Source organism: Sander vitreus, chromosome 12 (assembly GCF_031162955.1).
Source record: "Sander vitreus isolate 19-12246 chromosome 12, sanVit1, whole genome shotgun sequence".
Classification (NCBI taxonomy): Eukaryota; Metazoa; Chordata; class Actinopteri; order Perciformes; family Percidae; genus Sander; species Sander vitreus.
In genome coordinates this window covers 7,508,600-7,521,060 of record NC_135866.1, presented here as the reverse complement: position 1 = coordinate 7,521,060, position 12,461 = coordinate 7,508,600, and the positions used below count along the sequence as shown (strand labels likewise).

General features: G+C 40.0%; 1 protein-coding gene across 4 annotated transcripts in view; it reads right to left on the bottom strand.

The window, feature by feature from the left end:
- pde4ca (phosphodiesterase 4C, cAMP-specific a) overlaps positions 1-12,461 on the bottom strand; it is a 59,568-nt gene that overhangs the window by 33,273 nt on the left and 13,834 nt on the right. Inside the window, exon 1 of one of the 4 annotated variants that reach the window (XM_078263489.1) lies at positions 10,972-12,228. The exons of the other annotated variants lie outside the window; for them this stretch is intronic. Within the exon in view, the coding sequence (XP_078119615.1) occupies positions 10,972-11,045 (74 nt within the window). The 5' untranslated portion in view covers positions 11,046-12,228. Of the gene's footprint in view, positions 1-10,971; positions 12,229-12,461 lie in introns of those variants that run through there. 4 annotated transcript variants of the gene reach the window in all.

The following is a 12,461-nucleotide window of genomic DNA, read 5'->3' as shown; positions in this document are numbered from 1 at the left end:
GATTCTTTTGTACCTTAAAATAATGTTTCCAAAATCATTTCAGTGTAACAGGGTGAACGGCACTATCTATCGGCTATAACCGCACTATGCAAGTTTGCCAGATCGGGTAGCGGATCTGTAGTTCGCATGATAATGGTAATGGACAATTCCGCTTCCAAGTTGTAGGGGGACCGAAGAGGAAAAGTGCTTTGGTGTTGCTTTAACAAGATTGTCATTTTATAACGGGCAAGCAGGAAACACGAAAAATCTGGAGAGGGCGTTTTCGACTAACCTGACTCCACCAGATGGATTGCTTCGCATTTGCTCGGCATATCCATCTGGGAACTTTCCGTTGGAGAACTTTTGGGAAGGGGCGAAAATACTGGTTAGCTGATTGGATAAACCATCTGTCTATCACCACCTATGTTGGTGATAGACGGGCCAAATCAACCAATCAGATCAACGATATATCAAACTCTTACCGAAACCAGTCGGGAGAAGAGCAAAAACATCTTTTCCTCCGAGAAAAGCCTGCAGTGCCGTTTTTTGCTCTTCTTTCAATGAAGGAATACTTTCTAATTTGGATAAAACTTGCGCGATAGCTACGCTCAACTCATCCGTGGAAACCGCCATGTTGTTTAGACTGAACAGTCGCTTCTCGTTGCGTCACACCTAAACCCGCCTCAAAACAAACGCTGATTGGTCGGTCGTTTGGCGAACGGCTCCAAATTTTCTCTGTCTCAAGATGCCAGACTGATCTGCGAGTGGAAAACTGGAGCTCACGAGATCAGGACGGTCTCACGAGGCTAGTTTTCGATTAGCTCATGGATCTAATGTTAGCTTCATTAGCTCGCTGGCTGCAGCTTATAAAATCTGCCGGTGTGTTGTCATTTCAACAAAGATGACAGTTTCTGACTAGAAATAAGAAAGCTGTTTTGTCTACCTCTGTCTGAAATGAAGAAGCCATTGTTTGGAGTGTAAAAGTCGCCACTGTAATGAACTGCATTATGTGCCTTTGGGAGAATGCAAAGTGTGGCAGGCATAGCAGAAGGACATTGACGAACGGTCAATTACTATCCAGCTCGCTCCTACACACAAAAAATATCTCCATAAATGGACGTGCACTTCAAGCTACATTCTGCAGTACGACATGGTTCAATTAAATTGGCAAATCAATCAATAGATCACCTCACCCCAATGGAATTTACAAATGTTAGGCTGAAGACAACAATAGGTTAGAAGGGAAAAGGAAAAGCAATAATAGGAGTGGTAGAGGCTCAATAGGCATCTTTAACATGAACCAGGCCCCTTTCTAGAGGCCAGACAGTTTCAAATACATCACACGACCACTCATCCATTACCTATTATGTGAAAAAGCTGGCTTTTTATATATTCTTTTCCATGTGGTTTTATTTTTCAAATTCATATTTACGTTGGTTCCACACTTGCGACATACAGCACAGACAGCTTGTACTGCAGTGTTTTCTCTCTAAAAGTATTGCATATGAGCCTTTAATATAATACAAAGGTTCTGTGTCTGCGGTAGTGAAGAAAAACATCCATTTAAGGAAATCTGAAAAGGTGCACACACAAAAAGGGCCAATCATAACCACACACTAAACAGACCTACAATACTTCTGTATATTATATGGCTTTCTGGAGCCTGAATTCAACAGCTTATAAGTCACACGACTACAATGAATTAAATGGTAGCTTTTTGGGTTAGCAGGATTGACTGTGTGGGAACAAAACCCTACAAGTCAAACCTGATACTGAACACTTAGAGTCTCTCATTTTGTTTAATTTCATTGCCCTGTATTCACACTTGGGACTCAGGAGTGAGGACTTTGGACTCTGAAATTGAAAGAATGTATCCTCAGTGGGAATAACAGTGTCCTGATACAAACTGGATGAGGGGATGTTGTCAATAAAAATGTACGGCAGTATGCACTTTAGACACGTTTTCATGACAGGAAAATAGTTTTCATGTGCAGTTAGAATAATTAAATGCTTAAACATCTTATCTCCACACACACACACACACACACACACACACACACACACACACACACACGTTGGCAGTATACCAGAGGATTTCACAGTGCTCCATGTATCTGCGTCACCGTGGTGGAAGAGAGTGGATGTATGAAGAAAGACAGACACTAAATGTTTGGTTCTGCTCAGTATCTTCACATCTCACACTCGTCTTTAGACAGTCATGCTCTAAAGCGCTGAAACTCCAAGACGATGTGACGAAGTAATCTCTAAAACTCATAAAATAGCGAGGCATCATAGATTCTGGCTGACCCCTCAGTTGTGGCTTTAATAGTCCATTATTTGCAAAAGGGCCTCATGACATCATGTGTTGGCAGTGGTGGAAAGTAACATAGTAAGAACATTTAGTCAAGTATTGTAGTAAGTACAGTTTTAAACGAGTATTTTAATTTTCTGCTACTTTATACTTATTTCTTTCTTTATATGTGCATTTAAAACAAAATAAAAAAGAAATATACAATAACCTAATACATTGCACAGGTGGGATACAACAACCCAGAGAGCTTGTAAAAGCAACCCACCAAACACTGAAATTAAAGACAGCTGTACATGCTTGCAAATATTTGCAAATGAACATAAATATCTTTTTAAAACTTTCTACTTCTACTCCACTACATCTCATCGGGAAATACATTACTTTAGTTACTAGTAACCTGACAGATTCAGATGAACTATATGAAATATAATAAATTAGGATCTATTATTATAGGTTAAGATAAGACGAGACTTTATTGATCCCTGAGGAAAAATTCACAAGTTACTCAATAGTGTAATTAAACTAGTCCCCCCCCCCCCTCCATCAGCTTCAACATTAAAGTGAAGAACACATTAACGTATAATACTTATAATCCTACAATATAATATATATTATTCTGAAATGGGCCATTCTGCATGAGTACTTTTACTTTTGTTACTATAAGTATATTTTGATGCTATTACTTTTGTACTTTTACTTAAGTAACATTTTGAATGCATGACATTTACATGTAACTGAGTATTTATACACTGTAGTATTGCTACTTTAACTTAAGAATAATATCTGAGTACTTCTTCCTCTGCTCATTGATTAGTGAACACTGAATATTCACCAGACCTGTCTGCCTGTAATTTAAAGGATGTCAGTCACTTTGTGTTGCTTCTTTGTCTAACAATCATGTAGGTCAACAATGTGATAATGATGCAATATTCATGTTCCGTCCATGTTCTCTCATAATTTTGTGTGTATAAAGTTACTAAAAAAATTAAATTAAGCCAAGTGTGTTTAGTGTTCTTGTCAAGTTGAAAGGAAAATCTTACACAAAGGTAAACTTGAACTAAAGTTGGGTTGTGATGTGGCCACATATTCAATGAAAAAGATTTACAATGAGGTTGAATTATTAACAAAGACAGCTAATTACATAATAGCATTTTTCAAGAAATATGTCAGTTGTAACATTAAAGTATATTTTTTATCTGCTTATTTAAATATTTGTCTAACACCAGAAACATTGGAATACAAAAACACTTTTTTTTTAATTTACACAACAGTATGACATACAGTATATATTCTATATCTGCTTGCTCTAACCATTTATCAAAGCTGTATCATGCTACACTGGCGCCAGACTTACTAATCCTATCTCAAATCCCCGTCAGGGACACAAACGTTTACGTCGCCTCAATTCAATTCAAGTTTTCAATTTAGTGTATTTACTACCAGTAATGATAAGAGTACAGTAGAACGTGTTCTCTGCTACTGGCTTTGAAATATTAAAGAAACCAATAACAACACAGTATTTTCGAAATACAATTAGGGAACGATTTAGGAAGGCTATATGAGAAGTAGTAGCAGTTAAATAACACAATCAGGTCAAAAACTGGTCACAGACCAAATAAAACATTGTGAATAACTCGAGTATGGTATGAGTTGGAGGCATAATGTTCTCACAGAGATATTCAACAGGGGGTCCCTGACCCCTAAGGGATCCTCAGAGTTAGTGCAAAGGGGCCGCTAAATTTTGTTTTAAATAAATTATATTTTGGATGTTTTTTCAAAAATTAAAATGTCTGAAAAGATACATTAAATGAATTCTAACATTTTAATAGCAACGATAAATTGGCTATTTGTGAAAAAAAACAAACATTTAATTTACACATTGGAGATAAGCTTACTATAGGTAATGGGGGTGGGGGGGGTGGGGGGGTGTACGATTCAGAAAATGTCACGATTCAATTTGATTCAGATTTTTCGGCTCACGATTCGATTCAATATCGATTTTCGATTCAAAAAAACGATTCTCGATTAAAGTAACGATTCACAGTATGTACATGTAGTTACTTTTCCTATGTATGTAGTATGTATGTATGTATATATATATATATATATATATATATATCCATATTCATGTGGATTTTTTATTTAGTTTATTTAGTATCTTTTATTGTCCATATTATTCATGTGGATTTGTTTGTTATTAGTTATTTTATCATCCTGTTATGATGTATGTGTATGTTGTGTGTAATGTCTGTAAGCTACTGGGACCTTGAATTTCCCCTTGGGGATCAATAAAGTATATATCTATCTATCATGTGATTGCAGTAGACATACAATAAAACATTTAAATAAAAAAATAAATATGAATCAATTTTGAATCGGTAGAGTGTGAATCGCGATTGGAATATGAATCGATTGTTTTGCACACCCCTAGTAGCCATACAGTGAAAGTTGCATTTTCATCCATCCGGCTCAGTTTAATGCAACTTCATTTTATACAGCAGGCTACATGTAGTTGGGGGTCCCTACTCTGTCTCTCTTTCAGCTAAGGTCCTTGGCATAAAAACGTTGAAGAGCTCTGCTCTAACACAGCAAAAACTGATGAGCAATTCAGAAACACCCTCTCTTTTCTCAACGCTGCTGATGTCCCACCATAGCAAATTAAAAACAGCTGCCATGCTAACAAGAGTGTTGCAAATTTTACGCCAGCTTCTTCCAGACCTTGTGTGATAGAAATGCTCTAAGAGATATATTGCATTACGCCAGTAAAAAAAGGGTTGTGTGGCCCGACAATAAGTATGAACAAATATGATTTGACTTTTGTTAGTGTCTGATTGCATTGCAAAGCCTGAATAAATCAACCTTGGAAAAGAAATATTCAAAATGTTACGTTTGCTGCATCATTACATCATATTGAAGTATTCTAAATGTATTTTGCAGTTGCACACACACATTTTTTTCCTGAATTGAGCATGTTTGCTCTCTTTGGAAACTCTGGGATCCCCACCGGAATTTAAAATAACTTTGTGTGTGTTTGGACCAGCTCGGCCGGGTGAGTTTGTAGAGGCACCCATGTTGGGTACCGCAGAGATCAAGAGGTTAAAAAAGCAGCTGCAGAAGAATAGGGTACATAAACACACACACACGCATATTCACATAAGCAGGGCTGCCATTTTCCACTGGTAGTTTTCAACATCTGTAACATAATCTCCAGGAAGAACCATTCTCAAAAATGACTGCTTCCTTTAAAAAAAATAAAAAGAACGGACTCCTCTCTCACGTAAACAGCAACGTTTTGAATGTAGCATACAGGTTTGTAGATTGTTAGATATCTTCAAAAGCACCCAAACAGTGCTGCAGCTGTTGTAGTTATTTCAAATGAAAGGTGATTACCACAGGGCAGGAGAAAATCAAACACACTAAAACACATTTCTTCGTGGTACAAATACTGCGTACATAACAAAGCAGCAGCACCAGGTGTCAGCATGTGGCTGCTGCTGCTGCTAGCGGCCTATATTTAACTGAGTCTCGGTGATGTCAATTGCGTGTCACAGCCTGTACTGTAGTAAAGGCTATAGTGTGTCGCCTCATGATTCATTAGGCTGCCATCTGTTAGCATGACGGAGGGGTTTGGGGCTCTCTGATTTAGGGGATTGGGTGGATGACAGACTCGCACGCACACATGCAAACACACACACACACACACACACACACACACACACACACACACGCACAAACACACACGCACACACGCACGCACACACAGCCGAAAAAGGCCAGGACATAAGCACATGGGGATTCACTAATGCATGCATGTTCAGGGACATGGACACACACACTCAGAGGCACACATTAAATGCACATTCAGATGCTCTCAGGTCTGTGCACACACCCAGATGGCAGGTGGTCACTCTTTCTGCAGGGAAGTCTTCGTAGGAAAAAACAAGGGCCGTGAAATGCAGCAGCCACGTCACCATTTCATCTCTGAAAAAAATGCCACCCAGTTTATACACGCTTACCCAGTGTGTATGCTACGGTGAACATATGTGAATGTTTTTTTTGGTTGTTATTTTAATGGGTACTGTGTATGCAATAGTAGGAGTAAGTAAGACTAGTTACACATGCAGTAAATCAGTGTCTGGTACATCTAAAAAAAAAAAGAAAAGAAAAACTCTCCATTTTGACATCATGTAATAGTGAATATCTGATCGTGGAGTTTGCCAGGGGCCAAAAGGCATTTAATGTATGGGAGAGGACAACATCAGGTGTTAAAATACATTTATAAAGTACCAAACTGTATTTATGTAGCCCAGAATCACAGATTTGTCTAAGAGGGCTTTACAGTATCCTCAACATATGACTCTCTCTATCCTCAAAGCTGCAATTTGGGTTAGGAAAAACAGGGATGAACCTCAGGAAGAGCAGAATGAATGGATGAGCAATAGAAGTCATATTCACAGAGTATACAGAAGTAGCAGTAGTAGAATTATAATATGGTGAAAAAGAATGAGAATGTTTAGTTTAGTGTTTAAGTACAAAAATACAATATCAAATAAATATAAAGTGTAAAGAATTGAAGAGTTTTAGAGTGTGAAAGTGTCAATCTGAAGCTACTGTACCTTTAAAAGAAAAAAGGCGAATAACTGTTTTTTTACGAATGTACAATTTGATTAAATTCAAACACATCCTTAACTCTCCACAGCACCATGAAAGTAGAAGAATTCTTCCCAGACTTTTTCAGTATCCTAAAAATACAATCACAATCTATGGAAGCACCACGTTGTTTTTATTCCCATGTCAAACGACTGCTTAGTCTGCAGGAGGTTGCGGCTCTCACACAGTCTCTGATCATAACTTAGTGTGTTTCCCCCTCTAGTGGTTACAATCAACACTCATCCTGATCCTGCTGTAATTACAAAGCTAACAGCCAGCACCAACGTCTGAAACAAATGACAGGATTTCTTTCTCTGACATGCATTTATTCACCAATAAAAAAGTGAAACAAAGCAACACATTTAAAAAAGGTCTTATAGAAATGGTCTAATAGAAATGTTACTGTGTCATTTTTAACCAAATTATTTGCTATATAATTTAAGTCTTAGAGTTTCACCTCTAATTCTTCTGAGACTAATGACTAGGGCTGGGTACCGAATGCGATACTTTTTAGGCACCGACCAAATTGCCTCCTTAGTATCGAGTATCGACATATGCCTTGTCATTCAATACCAAATTTCAATACCTAAGGAGTAAATGTCATCAGCGTCATGAGCCAATAAGCATGCAGCATGCTTTTATAAGAACTCATAATACTATGTAATAATATTGTAGTTTTTTTTTATTATTTGCATGTCTTGTGTGTTTTGTCCTTTTGTGAAGGACTTGAAATATGAGGAATGAGAGTTATCAATGTAATTCTTAATGTTTTTGCACAATAAAAAATAAAACAATATCTAATAATGTTTGTGATTGGCTGTTTAGAGTTACATGTCGTAAAGACATGCAGGGAAAACTCTACGTTACGCATAGAGACGGGGCTCACGTAGTAGGAGCTGAAGAATAAATAAAAAGATTTGTGCCGTAATGTGTAATGCTGTCATTTCTTTTTGTTTTATAAAACTGGTATCAAAAAAAGTATCGTTTAGGAACCAGCATCGAAGTCACGGTATTGGTATTGGTACCGGTATCGGCATTTTTTGAATGATACCCAGCAATACTAATGACTAAAGTAGCTGCACATCGGATCTGTTCGGGACATAGCACTGTTGAGAAGAAAACATAAAAAATGTGCTGTGGAGGTATTAATCTTTTTACTCTTTCTTGGATAAAGGAGAGATGCCCGTGTCCTCTCACAGAAATACAGTAGAGTAACTAGTTTTGAATTTCAGCAGTGGTCGTGTTGTACCCGGCTGCTGCTGCTGCTGCTGCTGCTGCTGCTGCTGCCAGCCTCAGGAATCGATGAGGCTCTGGAGGCGATTGGGGAAATCAGTCATGCTGAAAATATGGAGTACAGCAGTGACGCACACAGCAGCCAGCTTGCCACAGCCACACAGGCTCTATTGACTAATCTGGGTGTGTGTTTGAGGAGGGGGCCTGGCAGCTATATTGGGACCTCTGACATTGACACTGTTGCCCTTTGGTTGAATGGCCTCAGTTGACACTTTTTTTCCCTCGTTATTCTTTCAGTCACAATCACTTTCTGCCCCTCAGAAAAACCTTTTTGTTTTCTTTTCACCCTGTTACCCCCCCCCCCCCTTCCTGTCATTATCTCAGCGCTGGGAGCAGTACTATCTCTACCCACGTCCTCTCTATCACTTCTTTACCGCCCTCTCGTCTGTGCCTTTACCCTCTTTGTCTAAATTATCTCTTTTCCCCACTTGGTGGGCCGTTGCGTCTGTCTCTTTTGCTCTCATAAAATCGCACCTCCTCAAACTGTAATGAGCTGAATGGATGCAGCACCAACTATCTTCTCATGATACTGTCTAAGAGCCTGTGTCATTTAAATGAACCACACTGGCAGAGAAGCCATAAAAAGCATTGTTGAGAAGGTTACTAGGAGTGTGGGAGTGTGTGTGTGTGTGTGTGTGTGTGTGTGTGTGTGTGTGTGTGTGTGTGTGTGTGTGTGTGTGTGGTCAGAGGATGAATAGTGCCCTGGTACTGTTAGTACAAGTGAGGATAAGAGCTGCCTCTATTGTGATGGACACATCTGGATTACAAGAGACTGCTTTGTCTCAGTTGCACAATGGAAAAGAAGATGATTTATTTACAAAACAATTACTACCTTAACTAATCTAAGTACTAAGTAAGTACTGCTGTAACACACACACACACACACACACACACACACACACACACACACATCAATGGTATCTTCTCCATCACCATACCATAACTATACAGTATAATTGTCTTTACTGGTGCTCAAAATGAAAAGCAACTTTTGAACTTTGCTCTGATGTGAAGCTCCCAGCAGTGACTCCACTTCAGTATTAATATATTTTTGTATATTTTTAGCCAGGAAACTTGATGTACAAATCAGGTAAAGAGAATAGAGGCTTGTTCTGTTCCCTTCTGCACTTCTGTATCCCTGGCTGCGGTCGAAAATCTCCTGCTTTGATCTCCTCATATGATCCAAACAGGCTCACGGCTGGAGGAGTTCAGATGACACTTGTGAAGCACATGCTTCATGCCTAGAGTTCAGAAAAGTACCACACATTGCACACAAATAAAAAAAAAAACCCACAACAGATCTGAAATGTTCCTTTTTTTCTTTCAGTACAAGAAAGATGAGATTCTTTATGAATCAGTGCAAGCTTATTTTTAAGATGCATCTCTGATTGTGAGTTGCCTTTCACAATGCATATGGAGTGATGTTGACCTCCAGATACCTATGTGTGTATATTCATATGCTGTGTGCGTATTCTTGTATTTTTTATGTATTAAGTCTCTGTTTTTGGTCTCTGTAAACTTACATAACAACCTGCAGGTCCTGCAGGGATCTCATGATAGCTGTACTACACTTTATGTTTTGGGCCTGGTGATAACACTGTTGTATCAAGTTACAACAACAATTAAGCCAATGAGTCTCATCAGTGTGTAGACAAGAGACCATGTTACCTGTAGTGAGTTCATTTGACACTTTACCCCTCTCTGTTTTGTTTCCTAGAGGACGATATAGAAAAAAGAGATGAAATCTGCTCCATCTGCTGCTGTTATGGACAATGAGCCAATATTTCTTGAGTCCTGTTATGAAACGCAAAAGTCCTGGACCACATGACAGTCATACAGTGCCTTGGCTTGGCTCCAGTCCATGGACCCCAAGGAGGGCCATCAGTGGACAGAGCCATCGATCCACCATGCCACCCTGAGGCCAGCACCGCCAACCACAGCAAGCAGCACACCAACAGCAACACCCACCCACACACATCGGGTAATTTTGCAGTTTTTTGCCGTTAAACGGGGTTAAAGTTAAACAGGACACAGGTACAGACTCACCATCATGAGCATTTGTTATCACTAAAGCAAACCAAAGCACTGCTTTAATCTGTCAGAGAGTTGCCGAGGGATTCAATCCCATGTCGCAATGTTTTCCATTTTAAATAGCTTTTTTTTAAATCTTATGCAATCTAAATGGTACACTTAGACTGGGGCCTGAAACATCACAAGTACACAACACCAACACAATGGAATACTACTGTTAACACGGCAACAGAGCGGCAGTGTCAAACAATTCTCTCATCAGCTGATTATATTTCACGTACTATCACAGTGTTTCCTTTAGGATTTTTTTTTAGCAGTGGGGGGCAGGTCTGTCCGAACAACAACATTGGGCCCAATAACCTCTGAATAGTTCTACTTGTTGTTAAATTGCAATGTGAGTGGCAGCCAACGGGGGGGTGCATTATGTCGGCAGGATCATTTAAAAGGCAACCGCGACTAAATGTTTTGTACAGCCCTATTTCTGATACCGTGGTGGCAGAAATTTTGCAATGGTGGGCCGCCACTACAAAATCAACATAGAGGAAACACTGCTATCAAAGGCAATAACAGGTACTTAATAACAGGTACTAAAAACAGCTTCCCATACCTCCTGAATATCTGCAAACACATGTATTATGCTGCTATCGCCGCACGTCAGCGACTGTCATCACAATCACAAAGCTCTCAACACACAACCGTATACATACCCAATGCACGAGTGCCTGCGGGTGGAGAAGTTGCCGTGCATCTTCCTTGAAAAGCGGGAGTCTTTGTTCATCATTTTATTGGCGGTTCGAAAAGAGTTAGGACGGGTTCAGAGGGGCATCAAAATAGCAGCTTTGGGAGGCGAGGGATAAACAAAGTGAACTTCTGCGGCTCGACCAAAACCCCCATGCTGTCATGAATCGGAAAGGAGAGCTGGTCACATTCCTTTATGTTGTCTCTGGCCACAAGTTATAGGTGACAGGTCCCTCTGACAGGGTAGCGCAGGAAAAACAGGTCCAATAATGACAAATGTAAAACAACACCAATATGCAAATCACAAGAGTCTCATCAGCTGCACCTGGTGCGAGCACAAACGAAAGGAAGACAGGACTGCTGAGTATTCTCTGTATTTATAAGATAAAGGTTATTAGCTAGAAGCTATTTCCAGCTCAGTGCAGCATCAACGGATCAAAGTGCATCAAACTGGAAATTCAATTTGCGGTTCAGCTTTTGGTCCCGGTGTTAAGGATATGTCCATGTGTTTTAGTGGAAAAGGAAGATTCAATAAGGTTCAGCTCAGCGTGTGTGTGTATGTATTGTGTGTGTGTGTGTGTGTGTGTGTGTGTGTGTGTGTGTGTGTGTGTGTGTGTGTGTGTGTGTGTGTGTGTGTGTGTGCGTGTGTGAAGAGCCTAAAAAGGCAACGAGTCTTGACTGTTAGAGACCAGTTAGCCGATCATCTCACAGACAGTGAAAATATGGGGCTGAATCAAATTTAGGTGCAAATGAGTGTGGTATCAGCTGTCAGTGCTCATCTGGGACAACTTCCTTATTTGTTCTCCTTTCAGTCCACCACAGACTTGCCAAGAAAAACGCTTCTCTCGTGTGTTTTTTTCTCTCTCCCGGTACTCCTAAATGGGAAACAGAAAGCTTGAGTTCTTCCAAATGAGCAGGCAAAGAAAATTCCTCAGCAATGGCCCCAAGGTATTTTTCTGTCTTTAAAAATCAGGTCCAACCAGTTTGAGACAAAGATGTCCATCTAAACATTGGGTTGCCGCTGTGATGCTGCACCACCAAACAGACTGAGCAGAATTATTCTTAGTGGGGGAAAAAAAAAGTGAGCTGGAAAGAGTGTTATAATCCCATCAGATGCTCTCTGGAGTGGGCCGTCCCATGTAGTCCCTGTCAGTGGGCTATAACTGACTTCTGCTATCTCTTCTCTTCTCTCTTGAGAGTGGTGGGACCAAATTCGGGCTTAAAACAACAAACAATAACAACTCTATTTCCCCTGAGAGAGAGAGAGAGAGAGAGAGAGAGAGAGAGAGAGAGAGAGAGAGAGAGAGAGAGAGAGAGAGAGCGAGAGAGAGCGAGAGAGAGAGCGAGAGAGAGAGGGATATGGTGGAGCGAGAGAGAAGGGGTGGGGTGCTGGGCAGTTGAGAGAGAGAGAGAGAGAGAGAGAGAGAGAGAGAGAGAGAGAGAGAGAGAAAGGCAGAGC